A 19276-nucleotide genomic window follows, 5' to 3' on the forward strand; every position below is an offset into this window, starting at 1 on the left:
AGTGGGCTCTGTAGAAGGTGTTCAAGTTTGAATAATAACGTTATTTATATATTTATATATATATATTGGTTTTAAATACATAAAATACATATAACTGTTCAAAAATAGATTTAACCGTTTACTAATAAAAGATCCTAGTGAAGTTACTGTACAATTTGTTTTTATAAAATACATATATACATATACACATTAAATACATAAAAAACATGAAATACATATATAGTAAATTACGGCTATATATTTATATATATATATATGTATATATAGCCGTAAATTTTATAATTACACTGTTTTTAACTTAAAGAATCATAAAAGACTATAGCTTTTCAATTAGTTATAAAGTTTTTTAGAGAAATGTCACATTTTTATAAACAACAAAGCTTAATCATTGCTTTTTTCTAAATACTTTTACTTTGGTTTGTAAAATTTTAAAGCTTCAGAGTATGTACTTTGTTTTTATATTTATTAAAACATGTTTACGTTAGTACTAAATAAGTCTAATTATAAAAACATCTTAGCGTATAAAATTATTTTACAAGGTAAATTTTACTTTTCATTGTTCTTTTAAATTGTTGATACTAACACTATTTAAAGCAGCTGTTCTTAACCTTTTTATCATATTTTACCCTTTTATGGAAAAAAATTCCAAATTTACCCCCAATATACGAATTAGTATTTCATTATAAGGAAAAAACTAGATTTTTTAAACCGTAAGCTTATATAAACAATTATAAAAAATTGAAGTATTACGTTAACTAAAAAGTACTTTATTAATAAATACGAATTTAAAAAAAAAAGAGAATTAATAAACATTAATTTACACAGCTTGTGTTAACGAAAATTTACCCCCTAGAACTAGGGGATTTACCCCCAGGGGTAAATTTACCCAAGCTTAAGAATTACTGATTTAGAGGGAAGCTAAAGACATATATTATATTAAACGAACTATTTTAAAACAATAAAAAATTTATTACATATACTAATGACTATTCTATATTTTTGTATCATACTCAAATAGTTTTTTATTTAATGTTATCTTTAAAATGTGTAACTTTGTTTTGAGTTTTTACAACAAAAATTATTCTTTTTTGTATATCAATAACTGTGTGATAGAAACAAAACTGTTTCAATTTTTCTTAAAACATTAGACTTAAGTTTCTACTTAAACTTACTTGTTTATAAACAAATTATTTCTATTTTGGTTTGTTTTTAAGCAATTTATAAGTAGCAATTGCTGTTTTTTTTAAGTACAAAAAATGCTTGTCTATAAGCCTTGTAAAAACAAAAGTTAATCGCTAAGTTAGCATGGAAATTAAAATTAAATTATAACATATAAGCACTTTTTACGCATACTACCATCTGTATATATGGCAATAAAAACCTCTGTTTTATAAACTGGTGACGAAAAGTGTAAATTTAACTTGGAAATAATCTAGAGTGACGTTTTTAAAATTTCAAAATACAGCTGCTAACTATTTCAAGATTAATTGGTATTTGTATTATGCAGCAGAGCAGCAAACTTTTATAAAGTAAAAAAACAACCTTGATCATTATTTAGGTTGAATTTTAGTAAAATGGCGGTTTAGAAATTAGCTGTTTTATTTAAGTTCTAGTTAAAAAAAATATTTAGAGAACAATTATAGCCAAAAAGTTCTATAGAAAGTTACAAATAATTAATCGTTCAAAATAAAGTTCTTAAAACTAAATATAGTCTAATTAATTTCTTAAAAATTACTTTTAGTGTTGCTAACATATAGAAATAAAAAATGTTTCTGATAAACACAGATTTTATTAAACTTTATTAGTTTATGTGCTTTTCTATAAAATCATCTTTAGTTTGAATTTGTATTAACACTTTAGATACAAGTACATTGTGTGTTTTTATGTTTTTGTAAAAATTGAAAATAATCGTAACAAACCTTGATATCGTTTTTTAGTTTGATACTTTTGATACTACGTAGTACTTTTTTTTTAATTACTAAAGAATTTATTTTCATAACTACACATTATATTTTTACATTACAATACCAACAAGTCAAATAGAAATTCTTAATTTGTAAATGTTTTTCTTTTTGTTTTAAACTAAAACCATTCTAATCTTGAAATAAAAGATTGTTGTAAAAATATTAGTCACTTTGTTGTATGTTTTTTTACCTGAATTACAGACTGCTCTTTCAATAATCTACATTATGGTTTTAGAAGCATAAGTATATATATAACAAAAAATATCAAAGATTATATAAAAGTAAAATTTGAGCGTTAATTATTTTATAATAAAATATATATCTTTTTTTTTATAAAAAAGCTGTAAAACACTTTTCTTATTTTTTACAAAAATGATAATGTAAATTTTGATATAAATTTTATAAATATTAATAAGTATTGATAAACATGCATAAAAATGGCTATAGAAGCAATTCAACAGTTTTTTAGCTACAATATTCGTTTTTATTAAAAAAATATATACCTATTTTAAAAAGGTTGAGCGATTAAAATTTATCCAAAATTTAGTTCAACGTGAGTTTTTGATATTTCAATATTTTTTTAATGTTAAACTTTGCTTTAACATTTTCTTATTATGCAAAACACTGTTAAACATTTAAAAGTATATCTAAAACAAAAATTTAATTTCATTATATAGTAAGGTTTTAAACTTTTAAAGTTTTAATTTTTTGATAAACACCTATTTAATTTAAACTACTTCGAAAAACTAATGATGAAATATGTATTAGAGTTAGTTTTACTGACCATTAATGAAATAATAACACCTGGCAAATGCTTATAATTTTTTATTGAATTTACATTAGCTTATTAAGTTTAAATGTACATATCGAAATATATATGTCTTAATAAGCTTCTACTAGTAAAAATAGTTTTTGATTATTGTCTAGTTGTTTTTTGCAAAAAGCTATTATTGAGAGATATTTTATTTTCGCTTATTTTAGCAGCTTTATTTTTTATTAGACACAAAACTAAGATGATATATACTTTAACACTATTGTTATTGTTTCTTTTATTGTAATAATAAAGTAGTTTACTTTCAGTCTATAACATAAATAAAACTTTAATGTTTATTATTTTAAATTGTAGCGGTGAGCTCATCAAGTAATTTTAGAATCTTGCTTTGTATACTATTATTATTTATATGCACTGATTTAATAGGACTTTATAGTTTTTTAAACTTTTAAGATTAGAATTTAAGTTGTTATTTGTATTTATCATTTTATTTCAAATACAGTGCTTATTCACTTATCCGGACTTCACTACTTATCCGGACGCTCACTTATCCGGACACTTCCGGTCAGAAGAAAACTCAAAAAAGTTTTCAATATTAAACACTAACATTTTTGTATGATACAAACATTTAAGCCAGGGGTCGGCAGCCAGTTGGTGCTCGCGGGCCAAATTTCAAGTTTCCAAAATCTTCGTGGGCCGCAGTTTTAGTTTTAGTGATATTTGAATAATTTTTTGATTTTAGTTTTAATCACATTAAAGAAGCTTTTACTTTTGTTCACTTTATCAATTTAAATGATATTTAGCTACACATAGAATGCCTATTTTAATTATAAATATTTATTGGTGTAACATTTATATTGACAAATATACTTAAGTCTTAATTAGTTGTGTACTTTTTTTAACATAATTAGTGTTCAAATACTCTAATAAAGTAACTTATTAGTAATTAATTAGCTTTTAACAGGGTTTCAACTTTAAAAAAGTGCAAAAACTTGCAATTAATCAAGCTCAGATACCTAACTAAAATATCATCAGTATATAAAGTACACAATGTATAAGTAGACCAGAAAAAATTACAATTAGTAAACTGCACTACAGTCATCAAAACTGTTTTGAGAATTCGAAGATTTATTTAAAGTGTTTGAAATATTACCTGAATTTCTTTTAAATGTCTTAAACAGATTTAACCTAGTTTGAATTTTTCAAAATTTTAAACTAGACTGTTTCTTAGGCAACCCTTTTTAAAATAAGTCACAAAATAAAGAAATAACGAAGTTTACTAACAGTGAATTAAATATATAGCAAAAATAGTATCATAAGTCAGCTTGAATGGACAATTACGTTTGTAAGACATTTTTAACAAAAGTTTCAAAATTAGTTAAGCCATTAATAAAGTAGAAAAACTTAACTTTTTATTAAACATTATAGCAATTCTTTATCTGCAATAAAGATGTTGTATTTAAAGAGTAAATGTGAAATATAAAACGAGCTATAAAATTTTTAAAAAGTTAGTTAGGAGTTATTGCGAGAAACAAAAAAAACAAATAGCTATAGTCAGTTTCAACAAAGCAAATGATTATGTTCAGTAACTACAGACTGATCAGAAAAACTGTTAAGGCAAGTTATAAAGTAGCAAAAATAATTACTAAAAAGAAGATACCGTTTAGAATTAAAAACTTTTCTAAGAATTTATGTTGGTGGTAGTAAAAAATTTTTTGTTTATTTCTTCAATGACAACAAGAAGTCATGTTTAGTAAATCTCTGAAGATTATAAAGCAGCATAAATCAAATTAGAACTTTAATCAGTCTGTTAAGATGAGATAACTAGTACAATAGATATTGCTCATCTGAGAGTTTTTATTAGAGGTGTTTTTACTGACTTTGATTTTTTAGAAAAGTTTCGAGGTTTAGTTCCAATGCACAACAATAGGTGAAGGCGTTTTAAAAGCAAAGATGCAATGCACTTACATAAAGTTTTTGAAAGTTTAATTTTCTGCTTCTTTTTTTGGTACAAAATTAAATTACATGTAATAAAAAAACTGTCTTTGTTAATATAGCAATACTAAATAGATACTGTTAAGCTACTTTTAATGTGTTTAAAAAAAGTATCTATATAGTAATTTTTTGTGTCAAATCGAAATTTCATTACTTTACTTGTAAAAACTGTTCAAAATTACAATTTTTTCACAAATTCTCAAATTTAAGGTTTTTCCAGAGTTTTTAAGCATAAATTTTCAAAATCCAAGCTTTTCCGGGATTCAAGTTTTTTAGCAATACTAATTGTTCACACCTATATGTATACAATTATATAAATAATATTTCAAATTTTATCAGCTGCAAGACCTATAACATATATTATAATTCAAACCAAAACTGTAAGTTGAACAAAACATACATCATAAATTTAATTTACCACTCATAAAGCAAAAAAACCAGCCTAAACGACCAAAAACTAGCCTAATACTATAGTATACAAATATTTATTCAAACCAAAAACTGAAAAAATGACTAAATTGACTTGATATTTGAAATCTACAGATAGTCATAGTATAAGTGTGTGGCAATGTTTAGTTGTTTATTTGCCATCCCTAAATTTAGTTTGTATTGAATAGGTAGTTCAAAAAAAACAGTAACTGTGTACATTAATGCATAAAAATTAACTGAGTTTTTAAAAAAAAACATTGTTTAAAAAATGAAAATGTATACCTATCAAAAAATATTTTAATTTATATCATGTATTGTTTTGAATGTGCCTTTACACACCTAGATACTACATGTAAAAACAATTTATTTTAGAAAATTATGAATTAACTAAACTTAATCTAATTTAAGTATTAAATAAAACGTGATTTAAAATGGGAACCTCTTATTTCTAACCCGCGATCATTTCGAACCCGATCAAATCCGAGAACCGCTTACCAACCAAGGGTTAGGGGTAACATTGATGGTAAAACATAAATTAGTATTAAATAAAAATAAAACAAAAATATTAGTAAATAAAGGAATAAATAAAGAAAGTTAAAAATTTTTCGAGTGGGAATTGTGCACGGCTGGGAAATGATCGCGAGTGGGAATTGTCAGTATGCCGATTAAAACATAAGCATCTTTGTACATTTGTGTGCATAGGAATTAATTTAAAGTGCTGAAAAATCTTATAAAAAATCAAAACGTGTAAAAATCAAAATAAACCTTTTTTCTTACTAATATGATATTTTAAATACTTTTGAGCACACTAAAATATAACTTTTAGTAATCAAACATCTTTAAAAGAATCTTAGTTTTAAAAAACATGTAAAAAGTACCTAAACTTGCTGTTGTAAGAAGAAATTTATGATGAAACTGAGAAAAAACCTGGTGGAATGCTAATCTGTCTTTTTTACATGTTTAAGCTGATGCTGTAAAGTTTTTAATTGTTTTAAAATGTTAAACAGAGACTTAAAACGAAATTAATAAAATTAAAAAAAAAATATTAAATGTTTTTTTGATCTGCGGGCCACAAAATTTTCTTCCGCGGGCCGCATTCAATTCAAAAAATAAACGCGCTCGCGGGCCGCAGATTTAACATTCGAGGGCCGCATTTGGCCCGCGGGCCGCAGTTTGCCGACCCCTGATTTAAGCTTTCATGCTGTAAGAAAATTTTAAGTACTTTTTTAAATTCTAAAACTCTGTTTATTACTATGACGTAATAATACTACTAAAGATTACATTATATCTTTGTTCAAAACTTGTTTAGTTATCAAAAATTTAGTTTAGTTACTAGATAATTGTTTAGCTTATTATCGGTGTTAGCAAGAAGCCACGCCAGAAAAAGTTTCACAACTTATTAGTCTCCATGAGTTTTCTGCTGAAAAATGTGAAAAAACTATAAAACAAACGTCTATTATTTCTTATTTTAGTAAAACTCTCAATAAAAATTAGTTTGTTGGTAGTGATATGTTTCCGTTAAATCGAAATTTTCTTAATCAAAATTTTTTGTTTTTTTTTATGTCTTTTTTTTCTTTGTTTAAAAAGTTTATTTTTTTGAAAGAGATAGGTTTACATTATATTTTTTTATAAAAAATAAATTTGATTTATGTTTCTCTTAAACAAAAATTAATCTTACTTTAAAATTAATAGTTAAGGCAGGTGGAATTACAAACGATGAATTTTAATTGCTTGACCCTTAAAAAACTTATATCGTTGCAGAGGGTTAATAAATCTGATGTTTGTCTACCTTCGAAAAAAATTAATTGATTAACCTCAAATTTAGTTTTTATTATTTATCATTTATTTTATATTATTCACAATTACTATGTATTTGTTTTTTTATTATGCATTGCATTATATACAGCAGTTATATTATTATATGAAAAAATTGAATTTTTGTACTTATCCGGAATTTTTGTTATCCGGACACGTTTACAGAAATATTTTGCTTAACGTGTCCGGATAACTGAATAAGCACTGTACCAATGTTCATCGATCTTGCAAATCCATTCTAATTTCTAACTTTGTTTTCGTTCTTTGAAATAGTTTTTTACAAATATATACTCGGTATTCACCTTTGTTATTAATTAAATTTTATTTAAATACTTAACTACAACTCAGCTCATATTTTTAGTGATTCATACATTTCAATGTTACTAAGTCGATCAGTTAAATTTTAGCTGGTTTCTAACAGTCATTACAGTAATTATACTTTACCTTCAAAAAAGCCGAAAGTTTTCGTTAAAACTTATAAATAACTAACGATAATTTATATTTAGTGCTAAAGTTAATACTTACTTTTTTCTTAAATAACTTTTTTTTATTTACATAGAGAAAAAGATCAATTTTGATAAAAGTCTACAATAGCTGTAGACTATAACTAATTTATAAATAAAAAGCTACTTTTAGAAGTTTTAAAATTTATAGATAATAAAGTAATGAAACTAAAGCATAGATTATTTTACTGTTTTTCTTAAAGTAGACTACTACACTTAAAACAATAATACATTTACAATCGTACTGATTCTAAGCGCCCTAAGTCGTATGACCTCCCAAAGTCACGCAAAAAATCATTAAGAACAACTTCACGGTTATTTTACACAAAAAGTTTGTTTATTTACGTAAATCTTGACGATGTTTTAATTTGTTTAGATCCGTGCACAATTCTGAACTACTTCCGCCTCCTTTTCCGACATCTGTTTGTAATGACATGTGGTGTTTGTAATGACGTGTGATGCTACGAACAGTGTACAATTTAGTTTTAATACTCTCATATTTCTTCCAAGTTGATGGCGTAGCCTTTAGGCACAATTTTTGCTAATATTTTTGTTGGTTACTATAAAAATATTTATCATTAGAAAAAACACCGAAGCTTTTTTCGTCTAAAAATATTGCTAGTAGCTTCTTCACAGCGCGAAATATGATGCATAAATGCATATTTTTTACCGTCCAAGAAGATATTTCCGGAAATAACCATGTCTTAGACATAAACATTATTAGAAAGAATTAGAGTTCTTAAAATTTAACTTATCAAATGTGAAACCGGAGGAGGCTGGCACGCCAACTTCCAAGGGTTTGTTTAGAAGAGCAGGGGGTCTAATGGTTGACTCCTGACTAAGAGGTCTTAGGCTCTGAATGCGAGAACTCTTAGCCCGAGATTGAAATATAGTGTCTGGAAGACACTCTGGATTTAGACTGACTCGTGACATAACTTAAATTTACTTTAACAAAACTATTTAATAATATAAAACACTAAGCAGTTGGGTGAAATTATATACTAAAAACTCAAAAGTATACCAATTTGCAAAAATAAAAATCTTAAAATAAATAAAGTTGCTAAAATTAGACAAAAGTTACAATAAAAACTCAGGTTTGAAAATTTCAATAAAATTATATAAACTGTTATAAAATTTTAAAACAATATTATCAAAAATCAAGAAAACACTTAATTTTGTTTAATATCAATTTAAGTAACTGGGTTTTAAAAAAGTCAATAAAATTTTATAAATAGTGTTATAAAATTTTAACTAGCACACAGGAAAAGGTGGATCTACTTGACGACAATCAACTCCACTCCAATTCTTTCCTCAGAACTCAAACTCCTGTCTCTAACAATGCCCTAAGCTCACAGTAGTAATTTCTCTGAGTGATGACAGTTGTTATAGCAACAATTTCAAACTTATTGTAGTATAACTTGTCAACATCTCATTTGTTCTTGTTTATAGCTTGCCCAACAACAAAGTGTTTCTAATTTAAAATTTGAAAATTGTAATCAAATAACGTATCGTTATACATGTATAACAGATAGAGCCATTAAGATCTGTACAGCCGACTACTTTGATTTAGAAGAAGACAATATTCTAAAAACTTTCGTTCATTAGGTTACCCTAAAACAGTCTTCAGTAAGACAACTAAGGCAACTCAGACCAAAATGAACCGCCTACCCTCTTCGGCCAACATCCTTGCCAAGCCCTAATCCGCCTTCCTTATATGGTAGAAAACTCAATTAGGTCAGCAAGGCAAGCTTCACTAGCTATTAAATTGAATTTTTATAGAGTTTCGTTACGTTTTTGTATAATACCAGCTGTCTACTTAGTGAAATAGTTTAAGATATTACACTTACTCACGAATTAAGCAACTTAAAATACGTTTTTAGATGTGATTGCGGAATCGACTACGTAGATCGTATCATTTTTATATATTAACGTTTCCATGTGAGACGAGAGCAGCATGTAACAAAAAAGCTAATTAATTCATTTTTTAAACTGTCGAGAAGTCAAAAGGTGAACAATCATCCATCAATGAATCCTTAACAATCCTAGTTGTGCTGAAAACTACATGTATAATTTGTTTGAAATTATATCTAGAGCAAGAAACAATTATCAACTCCCAGTTTTGAAATCGCTGTTCATTAGAACTTGTGAGCCGAAAATTTCTAAATAACAACCCATGTATAACTAAAAACTTTATAAATAGTTATTATTAAGTGTTCTTTTTGTTATCAATTTTTGTTTTCTTTAACTTTTTTAATAAATTGTAAGTAAGTTTGCTAAAACCTTAAATGCTTTTATTCTATTAATTCTACTATAAACTTTACTTTTAATCAGTAAAGAACTAATTAACACAAAATTAAAATCTTTACACAGACTGTTTGCTTTTGAGCCTTTATGACAAACTATTTTTACAATATAATAAAGATCTTACAATACAAATGTTTGTAAACTTTTTCTGATGAGAGTTAAACAAAATATTAAATGAGGTTTTTTAAATTCAGAACTGACAGATTTATGTATAGATTTTTCAATAAAAGTTAGTACCAAGACAAACATTTATAATCAAACTACATAAAATTGGAAAAGAACAGTTTTATTTTACGAGTATTACAAAAATATTACTTTTTTTTTTTGAATAACCCAGTTAAAGTAATCAAATTAACTTGTAAAATTTGTTTAATATCATTTCAACTTTTTTTTTAATAAAGTACTAAAAAATCAGTAAATAAATTAAAAGTTAATTAAAGTTTACAGAATATATGTGGTGTCCTAGTAGTTTTTTATATGTTCAGATATTTATAAAATGTTCATAAATAGTTTAAACAATACACTTAAAAAAATACTTTAAAAACTTTAAAAAAATATATTAAAGTGTAAACATTTATAAATGTTTCTAAATAGATTAACAATAACATTAAATTTATAATCTAATTAGCTTATAAATATATCAATATTTAGTAATAACAAATTATACAGTATCCTTTCTTTATTACATTAACATGTGCCGCTTACGCGGTAATTGTCTCTTTTTTACTTTCTTCTTTTTTCTCAAGCGAGTATAAATTCAACAATCGCGAGTAATTTAGACTTCTTTTAGTTTCTACTGCATTGCAGCAGACTGAAGTCAGTGCAGCTTTTCGCTGCACTTAAAATTTAATGATTTCAATCTTGTTGTCGAGTTGATTTCGATTTTAGAACACTTTTTGAGTTTGGTTTAAACATTTAGTTTTTAGTTTCTTTTATTCGAGTATTGTCGTCTTTTAAAAGAATTGATAATTTGGTTTATTAGTGTAATGTTGTGCAGTATTTTATCATCTTTTCGTTTCGCAAATTCATTGTAAATATAATCATTATCACAGATTCGAACTAAGTTTAAATTAGTATAAGTAACTGATTTATTAAACCTTTAGTAAATAGTAAGTAATTCATATTAGTTTATTTAAGTCGACTATAATTTAAGCGTTATCTTGGGGCATCTATTATACAAGTTAGAGCGCACGTTGCGTAATAAATCAGGCACATAATTGTGTATAAGTAGAACCTTTGAGATAGCGACAAACACATGTTTCTGTGTGTCAACGGAACTATGAAATTCAAGGAAGTACTCCTTTATGAAACATGTGTTAGTGCAATAAAAAAAGGATACTGTATAGTTTGTTATTAATATATATTCTAGTGAACTTGTTTCGCTAGGATCCTTTATTAACAAACGATTGAATTTATATTCTTGAATAGTTATATCAATTATATATCAAAAATTTATAAACTTTTTTAGCTTAGCTTATTATTTTTGTGTAAACTATTTTAGATGTTTATTTTTTCAATATGAATATAATTGATGGTTAAAACTGAATATAAAATCTATTGTTGACATGTGCTAGTTTATTTTTGAGTTTTTTTTTAAGTTATTGATATTTTTCTTATATTAATTGAAACAAACTTTTTTAAAGAGAAAAAATTCATAAGCAAAAACGAGTACTGAACGAAACATTAAAGTATTTAATAGTATATAAAACGTATAATTCTTTCATTAAGTATATTAAAAAAAACATCTCAACTATCTAAACTGCTCCATAACTACTATTTAAATATTTACTTACGACTTTTTATTTACATTCTAGATTAGTTCAGGAATAGATTAGTAGATGTTTTAATTTTATACATCCTAGTTCATAACTATAAACTATTTGGCTTGAATAAGTATTAATTTAACTTTTAATCTGCGCTTGGCTAAATGCAGGCATATTTTTTTTATTAAAGAATATGAGCATGGTTGCCACTGATCAAGCTGAGAAAAATTTCCTGACTTTTCCTGACTTTTTACCAACATTTTCCTGACTTTTCTAAATCATACTCTTAAATCAAACTTATTCTAAAATACATAATCTAACACTTAAAACTATATAAAGCTTTCAATCTAATTTTAATACAGGTTAAAAACAACAGTTTTTTGCTGAATTCTATCAAGCTTCCAGTACATCACTTAAACCATCTGTGTATGATTCATGTTTGTAATAAACAGCTCTATCAGCAAAATACTTGTATTATCACCTTATAAACACAGCTTGTCTGAAAAAATACACTAGCATTTCCTAGCATAAATGTATCTAGATAAACAAATGACATAAAAGGAACTTTTACAATTTTTGTGTATATATTGCAGTTTCACTATGGAAGTGTCCTATGCTACACTTGATTATCAATACTAAAAAGCTTACAAAACCTGCTTGTTCAAGTAGGGTACTTGTTCAATATGTTAATAGAAAATTTTTGCAGTTTTATAAAGGATATTTTACTAATTTATACCAGGTGAAGGCATTGGAAATAAAGCTAAATATTTTTGTTAACTTCCAGGAAAATTTGGGATTTTTTTCTGACTTTAAAGGATTTTTAATCAATTTTTACCATTTGAAGGCTTTGAAAAACAAGGAATTTTGTAAATTTAAACTGACAAAATCTGTTTTTTTTTTGTCATTTTTTAAAATTTTTCCTGACTTTTCCTGATTTCCTGACCGAGTGGCAACCCTGTATGAGTCTATAAATTGAAAGTAATTTTTGAACAATTAAATTGATTATTTTTTAATTTAGTACAAAGGCATATTAAAGAATTTGAGTCTATAAATTTAAAGTAATTTTTGAATAATTAAATTTGTTTTTTTAGCACAAAGGCATAGTTATTAATAATAAGCAGGTAGAAATAAGCTTACGAAGTTTCATTCTTTATTTATTAATTAAAAAGCTGCCTTTTTTTAGTAAAAATTTAAGCTGAAATCACTTAAATCTAGCCAAAGTTTAAAAGTAATGTTCGTTTAATAAAAATCAAAAGCTAATAATATAAATTTTTAAAAGAATAAAAACTAGGTGATATAAAATTAGTTTACAAAAACAATATTGACTAGTATTAACTTGGAACTAGTAAAAATTACAAAGCTTTTGAAAGTACTAAAACTTGCACGAGCAGATAAAGTATTTAATAACTTTATATTTATATTAACTTAAGAAACTGGTAACCCTGCTACTAATTGTTTTTTTAGATAAACATTTCTAACCTTTCAAAAAAAGATTTTTTAGTCATTTGTGGAACGTTTGCATTAAATTACTTTAAGTAAATTAAGTGTTATAAGGGCCGTATATTAAATTAATTAAAAAGATTGAACCTTGCATATTCAAAACACATAATAAAAACTTGATATATGGCTTTTTATGTTTTAGTATTTTGGAATTTGAAAATACAATAAAAAAGTTTAAGGAAATATCTAAAACTTTAACAACTGAATTTAAAGAAAGTAATAAATTTAAACTACAAACAAAATACATCAGAAATTATATTGTTATTTATTAAAAAGCATGTAAAACTTTTAAATTTATAAGCGCTTCTTAAAAAAACAAATTAGCTAACTAGTATTCCTTATTTAATAGACTCTTCTATTATTACATTTGTATGACAAAGTTTCTTATATTTTAATCTAAAACAAAAACAAGTTCAACTTTGTAAGTTATTCAAAATACATTGTCAACAGGTACTTACTCCAATACCAAATTGTAATCCATCTGATGTTTTGTCACTTTTTTTAGCACTAATTGGGTAACAGAAATTTAGCTCAACACGGGCTGCTTTCATTAAATTATAGGCAACACCAAATCCACAGGACAATCGAGTATTATTAAAAAGTGCACTAGGTCCATTTTCAACTAAAGTTTTTGGATTTACACAATTACCAGAATTAAAGAAAAAATGCAATCTGATAGCCTGGGACCAAGATGGCTCTTCACAGCCAGAAGAAACAAATGGAAGTGGAGTGTAAAGATGTCCACCAAGTAGCCAGTACGCCCAACTTCCAGTGAACGCTTTATTGTTACAAGGACCAATACTGTTGTACTCAAAACCTCTCATAGACATTGGACCTCCAATAAAAAATTTATCTGAAATATTAATGTCTTCAAAACTACTCAAAGGTACGATTGCTCCAAGATGCGAAGAAACTTCAAAGGTCATTTTGTTAAGCAGAGTTCTAACAAGCTTTAATTGAATTTGTTCTTTTACAAATGCAGATTTACCGTTATATATCCCTAACTCTTCATTAATTTTAAAGTAAGACCCATTTGTAGGTAAAATAAGATCATCAAGACGATTTACACAAAAGGAATGCAAAAGAGATGTTTTAACAGAATGACCTGATTGGCGCCTGACATCCATTGAACAGTTATCTTCAGTAGGTTGCAATTCTCTCCATTGTGCATGAGCTTCTAACCTGTGTGTATTGCCTAATACATTGAAATCCCAGCCTGCAGATACACCTTTAGCTAATTGATTATAAGAAGCCCAGGGACATTGATGGGTAGTTTGATTTGCACTTAAATTGAAAACAGACCCAATATTAGTATTTTTGTTTAACAATGGTTTAGAAAATGTCAAGTCAAAGTCATCAGGTGTACAAACAGACTTATTACCAAACGCATGAGAAAATGATAAAACAGCCTTTTCTCCACGTCCTCCTAGATTTGGTGCCATAATTCTTAAGACCCAACTAGGCTGTTCAGAAGCAGACATTTGAGTTCTAGCTTCACCTACAACTCTACTTAGCTCTTGAACTTTAAAAAGAACTTGTACACCATCATTTTTGTGATTTTCATATGCTTCTGTAGTGTCAATAAAAACTTCAACATTTTTAAAAACACCCTTTTTCATCATTGTGTCTCTACTTCTAATTGCATTATTATAAACTTCAAGAAAAGTTTTAGACTTTAAAACATTTCCAATTTCACTGTTTATATAATCTTTTTTAGTGTTGTTAAGACCTATTACATGAACTCTTTCCACAGATACATTTTTGTTTTCAATTGTAATGTCTTGGTCTTCTCCTTGATCCATGATATAACACAGAAATTTATCAACATTTACACAGTACTTTAAGGTAGATTTAAAGCTTTGGACAAACTTTAACAAACATTCTGAAAGTATATTGACTACCTTATTTATTTAATTATCATATGTATAAGATTATTCTAATATTTGTAAATTTTTTATTGGTTGAGCACTAGTGGGTAAATCACTTTAATTAAAATTAAGTCTTATTTTTTATCTAAAATACTAAGCTACAAGTTATTTTTTACAGCTTAATAAGATTCAAAGTAACTTTCGAGATAACTATCAATGATAGAGAGTTCAATAGGTTCTTTATGGGATGGGCAAACTAAGAAGGCAAAAATAGACTATTCACTAGAAATCTATATCCACTTTAAGTTTTTGAGTAAATGTTTTAAAACTTTCTCAGACTAATCTTTATTAATTTTTGGACAATTTATAGTTTTTACTAAAATTTATTTTTACTTTAAATAAACAGAAAAAATAATTTTATTAAAATCAGGGTTGCCACTTGTTTTTTTTTTATTTTTTCAAGTTTTCCAAATTTCTCCATGTTTTCTAAATTTCTTCCAGTTTTTTTTCAGATTTTCTTCCAGGTTTTTGAAAGCACATCTTTTTTTGATAAGTTATTATTTAGTTAAAAAACTGCAGTTCAAAAGATATAAATTACTTAAGAGTTACTGTAAGTATTGCAATTTATTTTACTATGATGGAACCTGTACTAAATTCTTCTAAGATGGTTGTTCAAAATGTTGGTTTAATAAAAATAGCTAAAAGACTACTTATATTTTTTATTTTAAAAGTTGCAGTATTTAGTTAAAATATTATTTTTTTAAACAAGAACTAAGTCCTTCTTGAAATCAGGAACTACATCTGGAAGGTTTTGACTTAACTTACATCATTTTTATTTTCTCCTGGTATTTAATTTATCATTACCTTAATATTTTGCCCCAGTTGAATGATTTTATATTAATCATTTTAAACTAAATAAAACTGGAAATGAAACTGCTATTTCATTAAAATTTACATAGATTGTAACTAATCTTAATAATATTTTCCAAGCTTTATAAAACTAAAAAAATAATTTGTCTTAAGTATATCAAATTCATCTTGTGCTAAAATAGAAGAATGACAACATATAAAATTTGCATTGTTTAGTTTACTATATTTTTGTTAAAAAAATTTGATGAGTTTTGTGTTCACTTCATACTTTTAAGTACAAAGTAAAGTTTTTTTTTCCTAATGGCTTCCACTCACTAACAATATTAACAAAAAGTTAATGTTAAAACATTATTGTTTTCAAAGTTAGCTAAAACTACAAATTTTTAAGTCATAAAAACTATAAGTATTTTTATTTTATTTATTTTATAAAAATTCACAAAAACTCAAACTTAAACAATTTCAGTTTTTTCAAGGTATTTTTTTGCCTAAATTGTCAAATTCTAGGTTTTCCTAGGTAAAGTGGCAACCCTGTAAAATGTTGGTTATAATTTTGTTTTTTATCTGCTTACTACAAGTTGTTTTTAATATTTAATTTACATTTCTTAAAAGTTTGAAGTAAATAGATTTAAAGTTGAACAAGAGATATATTTTTAATGAATTTATAAAAAAATCAGAAAAAATCAAGATTGAATTTTTTTTTCAAAACATTTGTATTTGACTTTTAGACACATTAATACAGTAGACTACCGCTTTAGTACGCGAATTGAACCCAAACAAAAAGTGCGTACTTAGCACGGGTAATGCGTACTTTTTGACAACATAGTATAATATGAAATTTAGTTGTTTGTTTTGTTTCTTACAACTAGCCACCAAATAATTAAGTCAAATAAACAAGTTATTTTATTTTAAATAACATTTAATACATAATTCCAATCTGCAAAATTTTTTAATAGATTTAATTTTTTTTTTTTTCCTATAAAAAGTTTCTACATAATTAATACATACATTTAATATAGAAAGTCAATGTCAGTCAATGATATAAAAAAGAATATTAAGCCATATTTTCCATATTTTGTTTTGTTAGAGGGAAACTACCTGGTGTTTACCAAACATTTTCAAAACATCAGTGTGTGTACATTTAAATTAAATTATGACTTAACTATGTTGTATTTGTAAGTTTTTTTTAACTTTGTCATCTAGATTTATTTATATTATAGCATTACAGCTCAAATATAATTATTCTTTTCACTTTTCTGCAACCACTACATAAGTATTTAGTTTATTAACATTTAATAACAGGACTGTCACAATCTCAGGCCACTTAGGCTACTCAGGATTATTCACCCTAGTTAAAAAGTTGTGAAAGTCTCAGGCTAACTCAGCAGGTTGGCCATTATGTCTTTCTGGATAAGTGCGTACTTAAGGTGGGGTGCGTACCAAAAAAAGTGCGTACTTAATCGGTAGTCTACTGTACTTCAATGATTAATTGAAATTTGTTGTTCTATAAAAAGTACTTTGTACACACTCTTATAACATAATATAACTGAAAGAAACAATTAATAAACATTAAAACAAATAACTTGTAATTTATAAAATTTACCCCTTAAAACAAAGGAGTTTACTCCCAGGTTAAGAATCACTGCTCTGAACTTTCAAATAAGCACTAAATGTTAAAACCCTCCCTGTGGGCTTAATAAGAACAATTTTTTATTAAAACATCTCAAAGTATTTAATCTATAAAATTCTTATTACAGTATAACTTATATTTAATTAAGAAATTTTTAGTTAATTTATAGCATCCGCAAGTTCTTTAAAAAAAAATTAAGTTTGTTATAAATTATTGAATAAATATTAAGTATATTTATTCTCCTTTTATTAATTAGTAACCTCTTATTATATTTTAACAATCAAACAGATAGTACTTTATCTTAAATAAAAATTTAAAATTAATTTTTTTTCCAGTACTGCAGAATTAACTTTTAAAGCAAGAGAATAGTTTTATGAACTAAATATTCTTGTACAAAAAAATTACTTGATATAGAAGTGCTATTTCTTTAAATATTAGTTATGCTTGACACCTGAGTTACACGGCTAGGTGTCAGAAATGCCCATAATTACACAGCATCAGTTTAGCACTGGTTTAAACTCTTTTTTTAACTACTACAGTTACCCTTAAACCTTGATTTATTACACTGTGCAAAATGTCACTCGTGCAATATTGACTTAGTGAATAATTGACAACTAACGCAAAAGTGTCTTTGTACAAAGCTAAACCATCTTGGAATTACACAAATTGTTAACTATTTTATTTAAGATGATATAACTGTATTAAACCCAATGCAGTAATATATAAAATTTCAAAACAATCCTCCACTGACTATTAAAAACACATGCAATAATCTTGATGTTCAAGACATACGCAAACTATTAAACTGCTCATACTTCAATTGTTCAATTTTGTCAACAAAACAATGTTTCAGTTGAATAAAAAAATATCTTATTAAAATAGAAATATTTTACAATAATATGAAAAATGAATTTCTGAAGACTTTGTTTAAATTGTTTTGGTAAAAAAAATTAAAACTTGAAGTGATAGTATGCTCCTTATTTAAAAGTTGAGAACTTTTATTGTAACCATAAAAGTTAAAAGTACACAACTGCTAATACTGTTAAAATAAAAAATTTAAATCAAAACAAACTCCAGGGTTGCCACTCTTTGAGTCCAAAAACCTGCCCTGAGTCACCCTGAGTTTTTTTATTCAAATCCTTACAAATAAAAGGTAACACTTAAATCCTCTGGCACAAATTATTAATATCTCATGCTCTTTTTTCTTCTTATCAATAAAAAGGAAGGTTGTAGTTGTATCAGGGTTGCCATAGATTTAGCTAAAAAAATTTTGACTTTTATTTTTCACTTTTTGATCAAATTCTTTATTAAAACCGATTCAAAATACATAAACAAAGATTTAAATTATGAAAAGTTTTCAATTTTAATTTTATACAGGTCAAAACAACAGTTCTTTTGCTGGATTCAATCATATAACTCCCATTGCACTATTTGAACCATCTGCGCATGATCAACGTGTATGCAATAAATAGCTCTATAAGCAAAATACTTTATCTCTAATACATATTAAATACACACCTGAGATGATAGAAGATTTTTATTTATTCAAAAAATTCAAACAACGGTTAGTTTGGCTCAATTAGTTTTTTTTTCAAACTTTAAAAACTATTTTATGTAATTTCTTTAATGTTAACTTGGAACTTTTTTTTCATTCTAAGAGCGCTTTGCATTTCACAATAATCTCCATCAAATTGGGGTTTGACTTTAGTAGTTTGGCCCATGTTTTTTTTTTTCAAAAATAAAATAAGATTTCTTTTTTGTTCTTTAACTTGATTAAACTAAGTTTTTTATGATTGAGATTTTTATATTCTTTTTATTTTTTTTAAGGTATCCCCAAATAAAATTTTCCAATTAACTTTTATTCTC

General features: G+C 25.8%; 1 protein-coding gene across 1 annotated transcript; it reads right to left on the minus strand.

Moving 5' to 3' along the window:
• Positions 1–13291: 13291 nt before the first annotated feature.
• Positions 13292–14923, minus strand: LOC145837892 (sorting and assembly machinery component 50 homolog A-like). The gene has a single exon (XM_082945378.1). It carries the CDS (start codon positions 14845–14847, stop codon positions 13489–13491), a length of 1359 nt encoding a protein of 452 aa, XP_082801504.1. The 5' UTR covers positions 14848–14923; the 3' UTR covers positions 13292–13488.
• Between the last annotated feature and the right edge of the window lie 4353 nt (positions 14924–19276).

Source organism: Thalia democratica, chromosome 6 (assembly GCF_965202585.1).
Source record: "Thalia democratica chromosome 6, ktThaDemo2.hap1.1, whole genome shotgun sequence".
Taxonomy (NCBI): domain Eukaryota; kingdom Metazoa; phylum Chordata; class Thaliacea; order Salpida; family Salpidae; genus Thalia; species Thalia democratica.